This window comes from Hibiscus syriacus, unplaced genomic scaffold, assembly GCF_006381635.1.
Source record: "Hibiscus syriacus cultivar Baekdansim isolate YM2019G1 unplaced genomic scaffold, ASM638163v2 tig00110562_pilon, whole genome shotgun sequence".
Lineage (NCBI taxonomy): Eukaryota > Viridiplantae > Streptophyta > Magnoliopsida > Malvales > Malvaceae > Hibiscus > Hibiscus syriacus.
In genome coordinates this window covers 38,976-59,282 of record NW_024062783.1, presented here as the reverse complement: position 1 = coordinate 59,282, position 20,307 = coordinate 38,976, and the positions used below count along the sequence as shown (strand labels likewise).

General features: G+C 31.8%; 3 protein-coding genes across 5 annotated transcripts; 2 read left to right on the top strand and 1 right to left on the bottom strand.

Moving 5' to 3' along the window:
* The first annotated feature begins 696 nt into the window (after positions 1-696).
* On the top strand, positions 697-3,400 carry LOC120132364 (floral homeotic protein APETALA 2-like). 3 transcript variants are annotated; one of them, XM_039149144.1, is made up of 10 exons: positions 697-1,468; positions 1,554-1,579; positions 1,667-1,697; positions 1,782-1,869; positions 1,937-2,082; positions 2,159-2,203; positions 2,272-2,360; positions 2,568-2,710; positions 2,805-2,993; positions 3,092-3,400. In XM_039149144.1, exons 1-10 carry the CDS (start codon positions 894-896, stop codon positions 3,299-3,301), a joined length of 1,542 nt encoding a protein of 513 aa, XP_039005075.1. In that variant the 5' UTR covers positions 697-893; the 3' UTR covers positions 3,302-3,400. The 3 variants fall into 3 exon arrangements, with proteins under 3 accessions (XP_039005075.1, XP_039005073.1, XP_039005074.1); XM_039149142.1 differs by having other exon boundaries at positions 704-1,468; positions 2,272-2,363; XM_039149143.1 differs by having other exon boundaries at positions 713-1,468; positions 2,272-2,363; positions 2,808-2,993.
* Positions 3,401-11,370: 7,970 nt separating this feature from the next.
* LOC120132388 (plastid division protein PDV1-like) lies at positions 11,371-12,078 on the bottom strand. The gene is made up of 2 exons (XM_039149158.1): positions 11,597-12,078; positions 11,371-11,482 (listed from the first exon to the last, which is right to left on the bottom strand). The coding sequence occupies exons 1-2, from the start codon at positions 12,076-12,078 to the stop codon at positions 11,371-11,373; spliced, it is 594 nt and encodes a 197-aa protein (XP_039005089.1).
* Positions 12,079-13,495: 1,417 nt separating this feature from the next.
* Positions 13,496-19,008, top strand: LOC120132387 (histone-lysine N-methyltransferase CLF-like). Its single transcript, XM_039149157.1, has 15 exons — positions 13,496-13,647; positions 15,123-15,207; positions 15,445-15,591; positions 15,710-15,724; positions 15,820-15,891; positions 15,966-16,444; positions 16,528-16,662; positions 17,098-17,239; positions 17,447-17,586; positions 17,775-17,906; positions 17,964-18,054; positions 18,372-18,419; positions 18,483-18,611; positions 18,702-18,779; positions 18,895-19,008. The coding sequence occupies exons 1-15, from the start codon at positions 13,496-13,498 to the stop codon at positions 19,006-19,008; spliced, it is 1,959 nt and encodes a 652-aa protein (XP_039005088.1).
* The last annotated feature ends 1,299 nt before the right edge of the window (positions 19,009-20,307 follow it).

The following is a 20,307-nucleotide window of genomic DNA, read 5'->3' as shown; positions in this document are numbered from 1 at the left end:
AATGTTTTACCATACTTGTTGAATTTGGTATATATGAGATGAAGTATTTTGAAAATAAAAATTATAATTGTAATTGTTTAAGTGACTCAATATAATAGATTAGACTCGTACGAGAGTTTAGGGTATTACACGATTTCCTTTCATCTTTATCTAGAACAGTTGTTGTTATTTTTCTTAATTCTTAACAAAATCTTATCTCTATGGATTCTATATCATTTTACGAGTTTGTTTGTACGAATAAATAAATATAATTATTAATAAAAAGAATATCTAAATATAATTTCATTTATTTCAAGTGATTTTTGTACCATTTCATTGAATCTTTAATCTTTGGGATTCAAACTAATATTTAAACGTTGTCAAATATAAAAAGAAAAGCATCCACAGTTAGGATGACTTGTTAAAAATAAAAGTAGGAAGCATAAGTTAAGATGTCATGAATAGTTGTACTAACAGTGGTGTGTTTTTAAGGACATGTACGTTGGTAGTAACAATTTATTGTAAAAAGCAAGTATGGATTTAAAAGCAACAAAGGAACATAGACATAACGAAAGAGAGAAGCAAAGAGAACCAGAAATTAAAAAGAAAAAGAAAAACAGATGAAACTTCATTTAGTTCACCATTATTGTTGATATAAAACCCTGCCTAAAAAGAAACAAGATCCCTTTGCCTCAATCCTTCATAGCTTTACTAGCGTTAGCTAACTCTTAAAGCCCAACCCCTTCCTTTATTTTTAGCTTTATATTCTGAGATAAAGTAAGAGCTGTTTTTAGCTCTCTCTTTCTCTTTCTCGGTTCATTTTCTTTTTTGGGTTTTGATTCTTGAGAGAAGATGGTCACCATGGTTGTTTAAAATTTGGTTTTTGAATTATATGTTGTTTTGGTTGAGTTCATATGTTGAGAGGATTTTTCGGAAACAGAGGAATAAGAATGTGGGATCTTAATGACTGTCCTCATAAACCAGGAGTCGATGAATCGGAGGGGTGTGGAGATGAAGATAAGGGTAAACGGGTCGGATCTATGTCGAATTCGAGCCCTTCGGCCGTGGTGATCGAGGATGGATCCGAGGAAGAAGATGGGAATAGAGTTAAAACAGCTTTTAATAAGAAACAAAGCAAGATTTTTGGATTCTCGGTTCTTCATCGTGAAGAAGAAGAAGATGAGGAGGAGGAGGAAGATGAATCCATGGAGGGCGATGATCGGACTCCGGTAACCCGGCAATTGTTCCCACTTGAAGAAGAAGACCCGGAAATGGAGAGCCCCACTTCGGGGGGAACCGAACCCGGGATCCCTCGGGCTCACTGGTTTGGTGTCAAATTCTGTCAATCGGAGCTCAATGTTTCCGGCGAAAAGTCCGTCGAATCTTCAAGGCCGATGAAGAAAAGCCGGCGAGGACCGAGATCGAGGAGCTCTCAGTATAGAGGCGTTACCTTTTATAGAAGAACCGGGCGATGGGAGTCCCATATTTGGTCAGTTGATTTATTTCTCATTTTCACTACAATAAAAGCCTGAATTGTTTAAGGTTAGTTTATTTGTTTGTCATTTAATGTACAGGGATTGTGGAAAACAAGTTTATTTAGGTATGTCTGATTGTCTTTTATTTTATTTCTCAGATAATCTTTTTAAAATAATAATTTTATTCTCTGACGATGGATGTGATCTTATAGGTGGATTCGACGCAGCACCTGCAGCTGCTCGGTAAAAATAACTCATTTCAAAATGATAAAAAAAAGATTAAACAAGTTTTTTAAAGAAAAGTTTCGCTTTTTAATTTGTTTTCAGAGCATATGATAGAGCTGCTATAAAGTTTCGGGGAGTTGAAGCTGACATTAATTTCAGTATTGAAGATTATGAGGCAGATTTAAAACAGGCGAGACACTTGACTATATTCGACCGTTTGAATGGTATTATCTGATTTAATTGTTGTGGTGTAACAGATGAAAAATCTAAGTAAGGAAGAATTTGTGCACGTACTTCGGCGACAAAGCACTGGATTTCCTAGAGGAAGCTCCAAATACAGAGGAGTGACCCTGCACAAGTGTGGGAGATGGGAAGCTAGACTGGGCCAATTTCTAGGCAAAAAGTAACATTATTTGAACCCTCCATTCTTACTTGATTCAAAACACTATCAATACGTTTTTCTTTTGTTTGTTTTACAGGTACGTTTATTTAGGGTTGTTCGACACTGAGATTGAAGCAGCAAGGTGTGTGCATTTAGGTTTTGAATCTGATGCAAAATCGGCTGGATTTTAAATTTTGGTCCCTTCTGCAGGGTTTACGACAAAGCTGCAATCAAGAGCAATGGCAAAGATGCCGTCACCAACTTTGATCCCAGTATTTACGACAATGAGCTCAACAATGGTAGTCAGTCAATTTTCCCCATTTCTTTCTCCCATCATTACTTACACAGTGAAAAATTTTATGTTAAATACGAACTTCTGAAATTTTAAGAATGATAAATTTATAAAACTTTAAAGGAATGAAAATAAATTATCAATAAAAAATATCTAAAATAATATGATTATTCAATCCCTTAACATAGTTTTCTTGTATATTCTTATTGTCTAGAAACTCCTGCCAATGCTGGAGATCACAATCTTGATTTGAGCTTGGGGAATTCGACCTCAAAGCCAAATAGTCCAGAATCCGGTACTGATAAACAAAATTCGCCACCCAAAACCGATCGGCAATATCAGGGATTTAGGCCTAAGGTACTCATTTTTTAGCACGTTACTCAGACTCGAGTACAAATCTTCGAAATAGATAAGTAATAGGTTCATTTTTTTTATTTTGTTTATTGTCTAGCAGCCAATCCTGCAGCAAGAACAGGCTTGTAGAAGTGACGATCCTCGTAGAACAACAGATAGACAAATTCAATATCCGGTCTCGATTAGGTCCAATGAAATGCTAAGATATGGGCAGCTGAGAAGACCTGGAGAGAGCCATATGGTTCATATTCGTCCTCCGCATATCGTCAATCCATCGACTTATCAGGTTTGTGTTTATGATTATATCACTCGACTCGGATTTACGTGTCAGATACAGATTATACCGGGGAACTTCAGCTAACTAAACCTTTGTAAATGTTTCAGAATCAATTTGCAAGCAACAGCAATGGAGTCCGATTCGGGAGTGATCTTTCGCTTTCAACGAGTGCTCAACAATGGCAACCGGGTCCTCACAGATTGATTGCAAATGCAGCAGCATCATCAGGATTCCCTATGCAGGTTAAACCAACTCACCAAGCATGGCAGCAGAGAAATAGGCTCCATTCTTTCACGACACCATCCCGACATATCTAAAAACAAAACAACTTCCCAATAGATTTCCATTAACTAAACTCTCTTTGATCACCCTGTTTGTTTTTTTTATTAAGTATGCAAAAATCAATGATTTCACACGCTTTTTTTCTCATACACAAAAAACAAACGAACAAATAGTCCAAAATTTCCTAGTATTGCGACTTATCTTTTCTATTTTACCTTTATTTTTTAATAATATGAAAGGAATAAAGTATAATATTTATTTATAATCTTTATTAACGTACATATCCCGTTAACATAGTTACACGAATCTAGAATTTGTAAAAAAATATCACTCCTCTTACCTCAAAAGTAGATGAAAGTAACAAAATAAATGGAGAAAAAACAGAGAAGGGAGGCCATAAATTCCTGGAAATGGTCTTTAAAAGTATTGGGAATATCGACTATCATATGATATTGCTTTGTATTGCTTTTATCGAACCAAAATCAATCAGCCGACATGGGCAATAATGGTGAAAGTCATCTTCACCCCCATTGCTTTCTAAAGACATTTGTATGATACAAAATGCAATAATATTAAAAGATAAGTACTCCATATTTTACGTAATTAAAAATAAACTGAGCCGTTAATGTATAAATCATGTTTTAGCCTAAACTTATAGTGATATGAGTCCAACTGTGTATGAACACTATCATGAATTAATCAGACCAAGTTTAAATATATCTTTATTATTAGTTCAATTATACTAATTATAAACTATTTACTTGACTATTACTAATAAATTTATACAAAATAACCTAAATTCAGATATTCTAAATTGATCTATTTATTAATCAAAAATAAATAAAATGATCTATTTAAATTTAAATATATCCTAGACTTACTAAAAGGTAAATTCCTAGTCACTCGGCTACTAGTAAGTTTTTAGTTAGATCATCTAAGTTTAAAATGTTATAAACTGATCATTTGAGATATTAAAAATTATAAAATATTCACCGGTTGTTTATATGTATAGGGAAAGTTGACTTGGTATTTAATAAAATTATTATAGTAATATGTTTAGTCTTCAATATTTATATATGATTTTAATTTGATTCTAATTTTTTTTTTAAAAAAAACTCTTGACATTTAAATATTGTATCAGTTATATCCCTAATAAACCATTTTAGATCATTATCCCCTCCATGCTTAACCATCTTCTATATGGAATTTAGTTGAGCATGTTGAAACTAAGTCGTTGGTAGTTAGTATTTAGTTAATAGTTTGTTGATTCAGTTGGTTTTAAAATCTAGTTAGTCATCTTGTATATATAGTAGGTCTTGTAAATTTAACATTATATTCAATACATAAATGATGAATTTCATAATTATTATGGTATTAGAGCTTCGTCTCTATCTTTTTTTTTTATATCAAATCCTGATAAATTCGGTGAATTACGATTGATATTGGTTATATTTACACCATATCTAAATATAGAGGAGACAATGATCGAGATTGGGTTAACATAGATTACATTAGTACAATACTTAAATATTGATGGTTATTTTTGAAAAAAATTAAACTATAAATTTTAATGATTAAATGTGTTATTATATTAATTTTATTGACTATTAAGTCAATTTTTATTTAAAAATTAATTATAGATGACTATATTGTTACTTTTAGTAACTTGAATGACCAATTTATAACATATTAAACTCGAGTGATCCAATTAAAATCATACTAATAGTCAGTTGACTAACTAGCAAGTTTACCCTAAAAAGAGTTTTGCGTGTCTGATGATCCCACTGGCGTGGTTGTTCTTTGCCCATATTTTCACATTTTATAAAAGCACCGTGGTATTTTTTTTAAAAGTTTTGTATTGCATTATATTTAAGAATATACATACAAAACAATATATATATATATATACACACACGCTTTGATAAAAAAGCTTCTTAATCCTAATTGGACGGGAAAAAAGTGACATGAAAATGTAGATAAAGAGAGCATCAACGTTAATAACCAACACAAACAAAGAACTCAAATAACGCATTACAGAGAACCAAACAACGCTACTGAGAAATCAGAAAGACCCCTGAGAGAAGACGCACAAGCGATAGCCGCTATCACAGAGTCATAAAACACCAAGCACCGTGGTAATTAATAATAGGGTAATTACAAATTTTTTTCACTCAATTTTCTTTTCATTTTTATTTTGGTTGTTAACATTTAATTTTTTTAATTCACTGATTAAACTTCTAATTTACTCTTATTTTGATCACTCTAGTGTTAAATCATAAATGAAAGTGTGACATAGCAAATAAGTATTGATGTGGACTAGTTTTTTTAAATAAAATTCATGTGTCATCTACATAATTCTCTCTTTTTCTTTCTTTAATTTTGATTTTATCTTCTTCCTCCAAAGATGAAATTCTTATGGTTACATTCTTATGTCACATCAATACTGTAATTACCATTTTTTGGAGTCTTTTATAACTGCTCAAGATGCAAACAAACTTTTATCGTTGTCTTCTATCACTCTATCAATCCAAAATCACTTTAAAATTCACTAAACTCAACCTTAAATACAAAACTCATAAAACCCTAAACCATTATGATATATAATATCTACCATTTAATCAGTGTAGAATCAATATATAACTAGCTTTCTCCTACTTCACCTCCCCATTGTTGAGATTTAAAGAAATTATTAAAATCAAAAGAAATATGAAATCATGGGTTTTCCACACAAAAAGTAAAAATAAAACAATTTGGGTATATTCGGTCATTAAATATTTAATGATAGTGTGACTAAAATAGGAACAAATGAAAGATATAGTTAGTAAATTAAAAATTATTAAATTTTAATGATCAAAATAGGTATGACATGAAAATTGAGTGTGTGAAATTTATGATTTACCCTTGAAAATAAATATCGGTCAAAAAGCCTTTCACAGTGAATTCACCTTAGCTGCTTGTTTTAAGGTAGGAGGGCAACTGAGATTCTTGTAATTAAAAAAAATTAATGGAACTTTCGAATTATTTTGGTTCTCAATTTGATTTTTAAACTTAGAAAAAGAATCTAATGTAATCATTTGATTAATAATTTTCATCGTTAACCGTTATGATATTTATGTGGTATTTCACGGTGTTGACGTGACGAATGCTTACATACAGTCTATAGTAGTTGGTGATGTGATTGATGATGTAACAGATGAGTGAAATTAATTTTTTATTGAGTTCGAGAGTCAAATTGATTTTTTTAAAATTTATAGATTTATTTTTTTAATAAAAATATTTTAAATTTAAAATATAAAAATATTCTAAAACTAAATATAATAAATACCAAAAATAAAAATTAAATTACTCAAAATAAAAAATATATATTATTATTTTTATCTCGAATTTAACATAATATAAATATAAATTCGTTCATCTTGCACAAATCTTATTTTATATATTTACCTCTAATTATCTTAAACTCCAAATGATTTTTAAATTTTATTTCATTAAATTTTTATAAAATCAAATTAAATATTTAAATAAACCCCTAAACTTAAAAAAATCAATATAGCTCATCTACGTCACCAGTCACTGTGAATTATCATGTCAACACCGTAGATCACCACATCAACATTATAAAATATCACATCAACACCGTAAAGTATCACATCAACATCATAATGATCAACGACATAAAATGTTTGTCAAATAATCACATTGAATTTTTTTTTCTTCTAAATTTAAGGACTACATTAAATACAAAAATAATTCGACTGCATTGATTTTTTTAAAAAAAAATACAATGAGATCATTCCTCATATACCTTTTTACCTTGTTTTAATTACTATTACTTAAAAACAAAATAATCAGTAATAATATTTAAAAAACTATAATAAATTAATTTATTCTTATAATTAAAATTAAAATTGATCATATTAATGTCATTATATATTATCATCTACCAACCCCGTCTTTCACATTAAAACTTTAGATAACATTTTCCTATAAAAATATTAATATTACGTAATTTCAATAGCTTGATTCTTTTTTGTAGTTCGTTTGTTACTGCAGTCAGATTTATTCGTATCTATATTTTATTCAAGTTTATTTAGTTAGGTTTTTAACGTTTTCCTTGTATAATCCTTCTGTGGTCTTAAGTGACTAGTTTTCTCGTGTTAATGATTATAAGAAAATGCTTTAGTTATGTGTTTAGTTTACGGTTATAGTTGTAAACCTTCATTGTGATTTTAATTTTTTTTAACAAAATTAGTTGTTTCTGTTTAAAAATATATATTTATAAGACAAAACTGAATATGTAATGTTACTTTTTTCTAAAATTAAGAACTTTATTCTTATACTTAAAAGTTGTCTTCAAGTTAATATATTGTTTGATTTAAATTTTAGAAGGTTTAAACATTCAGGTTTGAGTTTTATTATATTAAAATATTGATATCAGTGTAAATTTAGTATAATTGATTTTGATTTTAATTATATTGATTATATTTATATATTATATTAATTAATTTTAATTGTAATAATAAAAACATATTATTTATAATTATAATAGTAACCTAAAATTTATAAAATTAAATCAAATCTAAATTGAATGGACTGAAATTATTTTATCTAACGGTATACATAATTGTGCCACCACGTGGGTCTCAACATTACCAAATTTAAAGAATGCATTAAAAGAAATTTGGATTGTAGGGAAGATATTTTCAATGGTACTAAAAATAAACTACAACGAGCATAATGGCAAGTGTTTTAAAATAATTGCCCACCTCTCTCTCCAACCAATAATTCAAAGAAACATAACTCCTATAAAACCAAGATTGGACCATGTTTCAAATTATTATGTCCTTTTTTCAGACCAGACACATATGTGTAACTTCATTAATCTATTGTTCCTTTCACTACCTAACAAGTTTTCCACCCATCAATAACTCTCCCATCTTTATTTTAATTTGTATTTAAGTGTAAGAAATGGTGCACGTATCAAACAATTTCATTGATTAAGGAATGAGTGTTGTTGTTAGAGGTTATGAGTTTGAACACGATATCTATAAGAGTGTTTGATGTTGATTATCAAATAATCGAGAATCTTCCAAACAAATATTACCTTATAATTAACCTAGCTTAATAAAAAAAATTAAGAACTTATTCATGATTTTCCTAAAACTACTTTGTATTATTAATAATGAAATGAATACAGTGTCTCACGAGTCCTTCCTGTTTTGGCAAGATTGCTTAGGATTTGTTAAGTTAACATCATTTATTTCATCTTTTTATTAGGGCTATATTAATTATTTTTATATAAAAATTAAAAATGATTTTTAAAAATAATAAAATGCAAAAAGTATAAATAAATATATTAAAATTATTAGAGATCCATTAATTGGTCGAGTGGTCAAAAAGGGACATACACATAACTTATGTTAAGGGACAAACTTCTAAAATTTTAGAAGGGGACGAACTTATAAAATTCTAAGGGTGAAAACAGATTTTCAATCGAAAATATATAAAAAAATATCTAAAATATATAGTAATTTAAATTTTCATGGGACGACTATCCTTACCGTCCCACCTCGATCCATCCATTTGGCCAAAGATACTCATGTTGTCTTATTTTGTGTGAGTTAGAATCCAAACATTTACCTTAAAAATGAAATACATCTCTACTTAATCAAACAAAAATAAAATTGAAAATATTAGTAAAAATAACAAAAAAATAAATTAGTTAATGTAAAATTAACAGATTCATTATTTTTTAATATTAATTGACTTAATGTAATAAAGAATTAAAAAACAAAAATTAATTTTGAAGACCATAAATACCATTAAATCATAAATCAAACTAAAACCAAATAAAAAATAAAAAACTTCCATATCACGACCTCATCCGTAAATAGATACTTAATAAGTTTACCCTATCTGTTTGATAAATAAATTTAAACGCCGACACTACATTACATTTTTGTTCAAGTCTCTTCAATACCGGTGAGGAAAAATTAATTTGTGCCATTATTTTTTGGTACCCATATTGTACATGAAATAACTTCAAAATCAAAATCATTTTAGCTAATGATGTAGTTAGGGTGATTTTGATTTTTTTATATATAAACTTTAGTCTTTATGTTTACGTAGAGATTAATTCTATCAAATTGGATAAAACTACAACAACAAAAAACTAATTTTATTAAGTATTTAATGCTATTATATTTTTAAAATTTTAAATCCACAACTTTAATTAAATTATAACAACAATAACGTTTACAACCTACGACAATCTCAATATTCATTTTATAAAAAGTTTTAATTAGAATAAATATAAAGTATAAGGTTGTTCTATGCATGAATGCATATAAGGTGTTGAATGAGAATCAGTCCAAAAGAAATAATAAATTGATAAAAAGTATTAAAAAAAAAAGATAAGGAGGTATTCTTTAGTTAAATATGAGCGTTTAAAAATGGTGACCAATATTGGTGGTCTTTTATATTTTTGTCCCGTTCAATTTTAGTCATCAGTTTTGTATAAAATTGATTTTGGTCACTTTTGTTTTATTTTAGTCACTATGTCATTACCTCATGTTACTTTGGTGATGTTGCATTTTTGTAAAAATGATTAAATTTTAACTTTATATTTGAATTTTAGACATAATACTAAATTAAACTTAAATTTTATATAAAATATTAATTTAACTCATAAATTTTATATAAAATATCAATTTGGTCAGTGAATATAATCAAAGTTCACATAGATGATCGCCACTCATTAGTCATTACCTTCTCTAGCCACATACAACTGAGATGGATGGTCATTTCCTTCTCTAGCCACATAGATTGTCATAATCGGTTACTATCAAAGTTGATGACATTTGGACCCTAAAATTTTCAATTCACTTTTTTTTATATTTCGAGTCAGATATGAAGTAGTTCGCTTTAACTCATTAAAAATTAGAATCGAATTCAACTCCATTTAATTAGAGAATTGAAAGAATTTTAATAGAATCAATTTTAAATAAATCGTGATCTATCTTGTCTCATTTACAACTGTAATATAAAATACAATAATTAAGTAGGTTTGGTTAGGATCTACAATACGTAATTCAACCAGAGTGCCAGGTTTTCTTTTCCCCCAAAATTTTATTTACCTTTTCTCCAATTAAAATATTTTAAAGAACTCTCCAGAAGAGAGAGAGAGAGAGAGAGAAAAAGGGAAATTAAGACCAAAAAAAAAACGACCATACGAGATTACTAAAGAGGGAAAGAGAGTTATTACGAGTAGGGTTTGAAGTTCGACCTACCAAATCTTCTCCGCCAAACCCCCCCAGTTTTTCTTGTTTTGCTCATCAGGATCCGGCATTGTCTTCTTATGAATCGGGTCTAGATCCGGATCTTCCAACCTACTTTCTTGGATTCTGACCGGTTTTCTGTCCGACTATGACAGCGAAATCTTCGCCTTCTGCTTCGGCTGGTAGATCGGAACCTCCTAAGGATTCCCCGGTAACAATCGCACTTTTCGATTTTTTTCTCTCTCTCTGACGTGCGTCAAACGAATATTTCATTTTAGTTACGTTTCTCATTTCAACTTTTTTTGTTTTTCTCGAAATTTTCCTCGATTTTGGAATTATTTGATTGTAGGAGCTGACTGCATTTTGTTAAGTTTGGCTTATCTTATGGATTATTACGTCATAAAATTCAGTGTATAATTGACAAGTTTATATAACCTTAAAAAGCGACTAAACTGGTTTAATTTTAGTCTTTGTTTTGTTAATTTTATAAGTGTTTGTTCAACAATTTTGTTTTGTTACATGTAACACAATTCTTTCTCGAATTATGCATGATTGATAATAAGCTTCGTTGGATTATTCACTTTTACACAGATGACACAAGTTGAAGAACAAACTGTGAGTTCTAAGGAGATTTTATCAGTAATTGATTCATTAAAGAAGCTAGTTGCAGCTGATCGATCTCTTTCTGTAAAGGTGAATTCCTGGGTTATCTGATTCTTTTGGCAGCTTAAATAAAGGCTATACGTGCTAATCTATTTCAGTTCATTTTGATTCCATAAAAGGTTGGAAGAAAACAGGAAAAATTTAGGTGGTATAACAAGCCATATTTATAAATTGTCAAATGAACGAAGAAGCAATTGGATTGGTGATACCGATAGTGCTTCTGACCTATTGACAAAGAGGCAAAATGATGCTCTTGGTATGCAAAATAGCATTGACCTAAGTAACGGGGATAAGGATGGTTATAGGTATCAAGAAGCTTCTACATTAGTTCTTATGGACAGGACCGGTCCAATGAGTTTTAATGTCTTGAGCGAGATAATAATTTTATGCCCTTCAAGTTGAGAATTCTTTCTCGGGTTTCTCTGGTTGATGTTATCTTCTTGTCTCCCTGAATGTTCTGAAAGAGTAAGCTGTTGGAGATGCATCATTGCTACCATGCTGATTGCGAATATAGCTACATTGCTTAGTATCCCACCCATATGGTCAAAATTCAGGGATTTCTTTGCATAGTTGAAGCTAGAAACCAGAACTTTGATTAGCTTATCAGAGTACTTCCCTTTGTGTGATACTAGATTCTGTCCAAATGGACTGTTTGGCGTACGGTAAAGGTTTTCGGGTGAGACATAATGGCTAGCATCGTGTACATCTCCCACAAAAGCTAGAGCTTCATCAATTACTTTGTACTTCTTTCCATGATGCTCAACCAATCTCAATGCAAGAATTATCCGACTTTGTTCTAATCGTGCAATGGCAGCATCTCTCTCGACCTGCTGCTGGATTTGTACAGTGTAAAAAGAAGAAAAGACATACATAACATGAGATATCCGTGTGACATGTTAATTGCTTATATCCGAAAAACTATTACAAACATAAAGTTAAAAGCAAACAGGTAAGAACAGAATCAGAGAAGTTCAGGAAAAATGACACCACAACACCTCAAAAAAATCAATGAATCCGAACCCGGCATTTTTCAGTCTGGATGGTGAAGCAACGAATTAGGATTCAACCCATTCATGGGTGCAAACTTGTGCAGTTCCTGGCCCTAAATCTCATATCAACAACTCCTCCCGCATTACAAAATGGGGCTCCTAATCCTAATAAATATATTCATGATCTCACCATTCTCTACAGACTTCAGAATCTAGAAAACTACAGAATTTTCACTTCAGATAAATATTATTTCCGTAGAAGCAATATGTAACATTTTCTTTTAGAGAAAGATAATTTCCATATAAGCTATATGTTACAACTTCATTTCAGATAAAGCTCTCAGATCCCTATATAACAAGTCTCACTGCTCATTTTTCAACAGCCCATTCTGTACATTTAGAATGATTAATAATAATTCTCAAATAACCCAACACTGAAAACAACCAACAAATGAATTTTTCTTGTTTCCAGATTTTCTTTCAATCCCCATCAACAAAACAGAATTTTAAGTAAAAAATTACAACACCAGATGCAAAAATTGGAAATTCAAATACAATAAAAGAATTATAACTCCTTTCATTTCGTTATACCGATTTCATTGATTAATTTAACACAAAGCAAACAAAACCAGTAAAGAAAATCTGATGCCCCTCAAACATGATGCCCCTCAACCCATTCACTCAACACTTCATTCCCTGATTCTCCAATGCAATTAAGTGGTGAGAAAAGAATAAGTGGGGGAACTGAACAAAGGTTTAACTCAGCTGATGTCGAGTTGAATGGTGAACCAAATAATTATCAACAGAACCAAAGTTAGCAGCACCTTTCTTTGTCCAAATTAACTTACAGTAGCACGTACATGCTACCCATCTTTGTCTTCTAGAAAATGATGCCCCTACATGCTGATGCCCTTACATGCTGTCCTGGGCTGTCGCCCATCTGACACATGTATAGGACCGGCCCTGCTTATGGGTCCTAGTATTCCTGTTAAGAATGTTGTTCGTCATATTAAGCTTACAGAAGTGAAAAAGCTGCCACCTTATACGACATGGATATTTCTTGACAGGTTTTGAGGATAACTAGAATTTTTCTATTTTTATTATATTATATTATATTTTCTTATGCTCTTTCTTTATTTATATATAGAGCTAGTCAGAAAGAATGTTTCAATCATGCTTCTAGGATGCCTTTTATGTTTATCCAATTTAGTAAATAGATCAGAAAAATTGAAGTAGTAAAATAGTTCTTTGAATTTCTATGAAAAGGATAAACTAAATTCATTTCTTTTGGCTGTAGAGAATGAAAGAGGATCAATCAGTGGTGGGTCGAAGGAGAATATACTATGATCAAAACGGTGGTGAAGCACTTATCTGCAGTGACAGTGAGGAGGAAATAATTGAGGAAGATGAAGATAAAAAGGATTTTGTTGAATCTGAAGACTTTATTCTCCGGTTGGTATAGTCACAATATCTATTATTATCATCATGTTTATGTTCTTTTCGTTTTCCTTTTTCTATCTCGAAGTATATTTCGTTGCTTTTACTACCTGTTCTAGTGTAGAAACCTGAAAATATTCTGGAAGCATGTACGATCTGCAGTAATTAGAATTTTGTCAACTTGATAAAGATGTATTTTGAATGTTTAACGAAAAATGTATACATAATATACTCGTGTCATTTTGAATTAATTATTGTTATCGTATGTATTTTGTATTTACACAACTCCAATCTACAATAGGTTTGAGGAATATAAATAGTTTTATCGTCTCCATTTGTTGCTTCTAGATGGTAAAGTCTATCATACTCCTTAGCATGCCTAATCATCTTTTCCGTGGTCTGATCCTAAAATACAGAGTGAACTAGATAAAAAAGTAACATAATAATTTAGGTCAGAATAGATCTTTTCAACAGACAACAAATTGTAGGACAACTTGGGGGCATGAATAGATGTAAAAGGCAGTGATGGTATGGGTTTTATGATTCCTTTTCTGACAATGGTGACTAATATTCCTTTGGCTATTTTAATTTTTTGATTCTCGGGACATGTCGTATAGGATGCAAATTGATTTGAGGAGTTTGTCATATGGTCGGTACCTCATGAGTCTGCTAATCAGATTTCATTATGTTTTCTCTTTGAATCAATTTATAATCTATTACAACCTTTTATAGCCTACAAGGCTATACAATTACTTTTGGAATACAGCAAAAGCTAGGTATGTCTAAATTACAAAGAAATCAGAATTAATTTCTGTATTTACAACTTGCGTTGATTTGTCAGTTTTAGGAAATTATTCCATAATCCACTGCCATATTTTTAGGGATGTCTTCCAAAAAATGGGGTCAAGGAATCTGTCAGATTTTGTCAACAGATGGACACAAGCTTTTAGTTCTACGCTTAATGATATTTGGTAGAAACATGCTAAACTTATTTTTTTAAAGGTAAAATATGCTTAGTTTTGGAATCATTGGTATCCGATTTATTAATCGACTAATCCAAATCGGGTATTGCAAAAGCGAGGCGACCCTTGCAACCCAATTTGCTCCATTCACAAACGTCAGAATTCGAATCCCTGATCTTGCTTAAGGGATTTAGTGCCTCATCCCACTAGACCAACTGGTTGTTGGTGAAAAAATATGCTTAGTTAATTATGCTATTGAATCGAAATGTGATATGCTTAAAATTGTTGCAGAACTGTTGTTATTTACTTCGTGAACCTATAAGCTATCTTTGCACGATGTTTCACATGTTCTATGAATTTTAATTCATTTTGCAATACAGGTTCATGTATCTTCTTGTTCTATTATCATTCATATTGACTTATGGACCAGTAATGCCATAATGTATCTTACAAAGATTCTTAAGATTGATGTCTGAACTCCATCTAATTTTTGCCAATGTTTCTCGCATCCTGTTATAAAATTGCCAGAATGACTTTCAAGGATGTTGGTTTGTCTGATCGGGTGCTGGAATCACTAGGACAATGCTTGTCTAGAAGTCCTGCCGAAGTCAAGGTATGCACCCCTGCTGGAAACTGCAGTGTTGGCCTTTGAACTTTTTTTAAGTATTAACGGCCTTTTCTCTTTCATTTTTGGCAGCTAAAATTAGTTTTTGATGGATTGTTTTTCCCACCTGCTCATTCTTTTTCCTGATAAAATTGGTCATATAGTGTAAACTTCGGTCCAGCTGTTCCTCATTTTCTTTCTGCTGGATTTACAGAGATATGAAACACCATCAAACATTTTATACAGGCAAGATACGAAACTCTTATGAAGGAGAAGGATGTTGGAGTTTCTAAGAATAAGGATACTGAAGTAAAAAATTGGAATTCCTTTATTGAAAAGGATCTTGAAGCAGCACTTGATTCTTTTGACAATTTATTTTGTAGACGGTGCCTTGTAAGCATTTTTCTTGTTCTTTATCATATTCTGTGTTGTTTTGTAGTTTTCTTTAATTGTATCCGTATTTTCTTGTATTTGGAAGGTCTTTGATTGCAGATTACATGTATGTTCTCAGGACCTCATCTTTCCTGTGAGTTGTTCATGCAATTCTAAATGTTTACAATTTGTCAGAATATGTTACTAGGCTCCTAGGTTCTTAATTTCTCAGGACATTATAATTTTCAGGCCGATAAACAAAATACATGGAACCATCCAGATGAAGAGAATGCACCTTGTGGTCTGCATTGCTATCGTTTGGTATATATTTTGCTGATCTCTCATCTCTTCAAAATATTGCATTCCTTATATGAGATTGACTTGTTTAATGCTAGGTGCTTAGGTCAGAAAGAAATGACACAGTTAGGTCTCCAATGAATCCTGAAGACAGGTCAAATTCTTCATCTGATGGTGTTGGAGCACAAATATCATCTAGTAAGAAATCTGCTAGGAGGAAAGCAAAGTTAAGCCAAAGTGAAAGTGCTTCATCCAATGCTAGAAATATTTCAGAAAGTAGTGACTCAGAGATTAGACCCGGGCAAGAAGAATCCTCCCCTATTCCTCAGTTATCACCTTCTAAAAATAAAATTGTCAGAAAATCTGGCATTCTCAAGAGAAATAGCAAGCGAGTTGCTGAATGTGTTTTAGTTTGCATGCGCAAGAGGCAGAAGAAGATGGCAGCTTCTGAATCTGATTCTCTTGTGAGTGGATGTGTTTCACCTACAGACATGAAACTCAGGTCTAGTCGACGAAAGCAAAATGAGGATTCAATGTCTTCTTCACATAAGGATGTAAAATCTTTAAACACAGGAAGGTCTAGGAGGAAAGACTGGCCGTTGAATGGAATGCAAGGAGAATTCTCCCTATTGAAACTTTTAATGATCTGCCTCTGATTAGTAGTAACAATTGCCTGGGAAGAGAAGAGTTTGTGGATGAAAATTTAGGTAAACAAGAACCAACTGATGATAAATCTTGGAAAGCTATTGAAAAAGGTCTTTTTGAGAAAGGTGTGGAGATTTTTGGCAAGAACAGGTTAGTTTAAGGAAGTTACCACTTTGGATTTTAATGAATTGCTTTTTGTTACTGACTAGATAGAATCTGCATTGCATTTGAGTGAATGAATTTGATGAAATCTGCCGCTTTCTTATTGTTAATTATCCGCTAAAGGATCCACTATCATCAAATTTATTTGTTCGAAAATCCACCTTACAAATTTCTGCATCTTGCCACAAGTGTTTTTTGAAAGTTGCAGTTATGTTTATTTCCTTCCCCTCATTTTCTCAAAATTCAGACAATAATCAAAATTCATAGTTTAAGAGTTACTTTATGTAGTTTGTGGATCACCCTCTTTGAAAGCAACACCATTTTTTTGCATTTTGTTTGCAGTAATAGCTTTTGGGTTTCCTTCCTGTAAATTGATTCGGTCTGCTTATAGTTTACTCTTTGCTAACAGCTGTTGATTGCCAGAAATCTTTTGAACGGTTTGAAGACATGTTGGGAGGTTTTCCAATACATGACCGGCACTGACAATAAACTGGCTTGCCATGCAGCCAATGGTGTTCTATCTCTTCTTGAAGGGTGTTCTAAATATGACCTTAATGGAGCTATGGTTAGTAATTTTATTTATCTTTGAAGTTTATGACATGAGAACCTTTTTGCTAAACCATATAATTCTACCATTTTTTGTCACCAAGTTCCAGTAGTCTTCCTTTTATTTTCTTTTAATACCTCTAGAGAAATAATGAAGTAAGACAGAGATCAAGATTCCTACAAAGAAGGGGTAGAGTCCGTCGTTTGAAATATACCTGGAAATCAGCTGCATATCACTCAATCAGGAAAAGGATTACTGAGGAAAGATCAGCCATGCCGGCAGTATAATCCATGTAATTGTCAAACAGCTTATGGAAAGCAATGTTCTTGTCTTTTAAATGGAACATGCCGTGAAAAATACTGCGGGTGAGCTATTATTTCTCAAGCTGAAGTGTGTTAAAATATGTCATCAATACTTTCTTCTGCCCTTATCAGTTTTTGATTCTTTGGATGTCTTAGATATTGTCATCTTGATAGATTTATGGTGACAAAGTTGCATTGATGATGATGTTGATTCATTTATTCTGTGTGCTAATATTTTCCTGTTTATCTAGATGTCCTAAGAGTTGCAAGAATCAGTTTAGAGGTTGTCATTGTGCTAAAAGTCAATGCCGAAGCCGTCAGTGTCCATGTTATGCTGCAGACAGGGAATGTGATCCAGATGTTTTTAGAAATTGTTGGGTCAGGTGAGCTCTGATTTTGACTTTTTTTTCTTCCTGTTACAAGCTTCATATTGCTTCTAGCATCCGACCCATAGTCTTGGGGTTCCACCACAAAGAGGTGACAAATTATGAATGCAGAAATATGAAGCTGCTTCTAAAACAACAACAAAGGGTAATGGTGTTTCCTACTCTGCATTTAATTACTCAGATAGGTGCACATGTATGGGTTTGTATATATGCTTCAAACTATTTTTAAGAAACAGCTATTGTAAATTTGCTCCCTGGTTTTGAAATAGCTATTGTAGGTATTAACTTGCTTAACATTTTTGTTCACTGCCAATACCTACATAGAAATGTTTTTTTAAAGAAGTGCCCATCATTTTTATACTTAATTCGTGTCCGGTAGACTGATTCTAACCGACACCAGCAGATTATGGTAGCGAATATTTGTATCTTTATGTTGACAAGGCTTTTCCGATGTATGTACAGGTCTTGCTTGGAAGATCAGATGTTTCTGGATGGGGAGCTTTCCTGAAGGTAACTTAAGAACCGTGCCTTTTCTGTTTTCAACTTGGTGTTTACGTTTTGGCCATCCTTCAGAATAATGTCGGGAAGCACGAGTACCTTGGTGAGTACACTGGAGAGCTGATTTCCCATAGGGAAGCAGATAAGCGTGGAAAGATATATGACCGTGAAAATTCTTCATTTCTTTTCAATCTGAATGATCAGGCATGCCCTTTCATCTTTCTTTTAGAAGGTGCAACTTCTCCTTTTTATGTTCCTAGCAAGTTTTGATTCCATGATTCTTTCATTTTTCAGTTTGCTCTTGATGCATACCGAAAGGGTGACAAATTGAAGTTCGCCAACCATTCTCCTGAGCCTAATTACTATGCCAAGGTACACTATATTCACCTCATGCAAGAAAGACCGTTTTATCAGTATTTGTTGGAGGCCCACATGGTTGTTTTTGCCATTTTTCATTTCAATCTCGAGCTGAACAACTGTCTCGCAGGTAATTGTGGTTGCAGGTGATCACCGTGTCGGTATATTTGCCAAAGAACGAATAAATGCAGGAGAGGAACTATTCTACGACTACCGTTATGAGCCAGACAGAGCTCCTGTGTAACCCTATACCCGGCCTGGACGTTATGTCTAAATCTAGGCGGTAACATATCGTATTCAGAAATTCTTTTTATATTTGAAACATCGTTAAAATCCATAATAAAGATTCATACTATAAACATATATATATACATATATCAGAAAAACATATAAAACATTAATACATATATATTAAGACAGTAGCAAAACACGTGTCACCAAAGTGTAAGAAAGGCATATAGAGATATATAATAGTACAAAAGAATGAGTAGTCGATCCTCTTGATGTCAAGTCTGTTAGTCTAGTTTGCTAATATTTGAAAAGGTTAAAATTTATGGAATGAGTTAAAAAAACTCAGTGTGTCCTTACTGTGTATAAAAACATACAAATAAAATATTTCAGTAAAATCGGTTTATCAAACATGTTTTAAAAATATGAACACTATCTCTGTCAGATCACCAGAATAGGTTCCTCATAACCATACATACACTTGTATATCTAGTAAGGGTTTATTCTGAGCACAAAGCAGAGGAGTCTGCGGTAATGTCTTATATTGTGCACAAAGTAGAGGAGTCTGAAGTAAGAATTTACCTTGAGCACAAAACTGAGGAGCCTGCGGAAAGTGATAAAGTCTTACAAGTAATAGACTAGATATGAGATACTTCCTCTAATAAAAACCCCAATGACAGAAATAGCATGTGTGTAGTCGAATGAAAACGGTAGTTTAATCAATTAAAATATGAAAATATTTAATTTTCAGAAATCAGATACGAAAATACGGTAATCCAGAGATCATATAAGAAATGTGCAATAAATCAGATATCAGATAAACCGTATTTAGAAAATCAGGTATTGTGTTGTAAAAATATTCAGTATTATCATAAATCTCAAACAGTTCAAAAAGATAGTTTAAAATAGTAATGTAATACCAAGATCCTACGAATTGGAAAATTAATATCGGAATCCTAATATGAATTATATTAACCTTTATTTAAATAATTTACAGAAACATACAGGTATCTCTCGTAAAACACGGATTGAGCGGGTCTAATGGACGAAAAACATCGGATCTAACTGACTCTCGGTCAGGTGAAACAAGTGTACATTCATAAAAATATATTATTGGATCAATTCTATAACCAAATCTCAAATAAATAAGCAAAAAAGTTAAAAATAATAAGTATTTTCAAGTTAACGAGCTCCATTCGGAGCTTTCCGGTTAGAATTTGGCAAAACGAGCTTCATAATCGAACTCAGGACGTCAAAAAACATAAAATATGACTTTTCGAAAATTTTGACTTTTTTGATTAAAGTCAACGGTCAA

Coding starts and splice junctions, on each gene's coding strand:
- LOC120132388 (XM_039149158.1), bottom strand. CDS start 12,078: ATGTATGTCTTTTCTTCTTTTTACACTGTACAAATCCAGCAGCAGGTC. Junction 11,483..11,596: donor AAGAATTCTCAACTTGAAGG/GCATAAAATTAT, acceptor CCCGTTACTTAG/GTCAATGCTATTTTGCATAC.
- LOC120132387 (XM_039149157.1), top strand. CDS start 13,496: ATGAAAGAGGATCAATCAGTGGTGGGTCGAAGGAGAATATACTATGAT. Junction 16,663..17,097: donor GAGATTTTTGGCAAGAACAG/GTTAGTTTAAGG, acceptor GTTGATTGCCAG/AAATCTTTTGAACGGTTTGA. Junction 17,907..17,963: donor TTTAGAAATTGTTGGGTCAG/GTGAGCTCTGAT, acceptor TATTGCTTCTAG/CATCCGACCCATAGTCTTGG.
- LOC120132364 (XM_039149142.1), top strand. CDS start 894: ATGTTGAGAGGATTTTTCGGAAACAGAGGAATAAGAATGTGGGATCTT. Junction 1,469..1,553: donor CGATGGGAGTCCCATATTTG/GTCAGTTGATTT, acceptor TTTAATGTACAG/GGATTGTGGAAAACAAGTTT. Junction 2,994..3,091: donor TCAATCCATCGACTTATCAG/GTTTGTGTTTAT, acceptor TAAATGTTTCAG/AATCAATTTGCAAGCAACAG.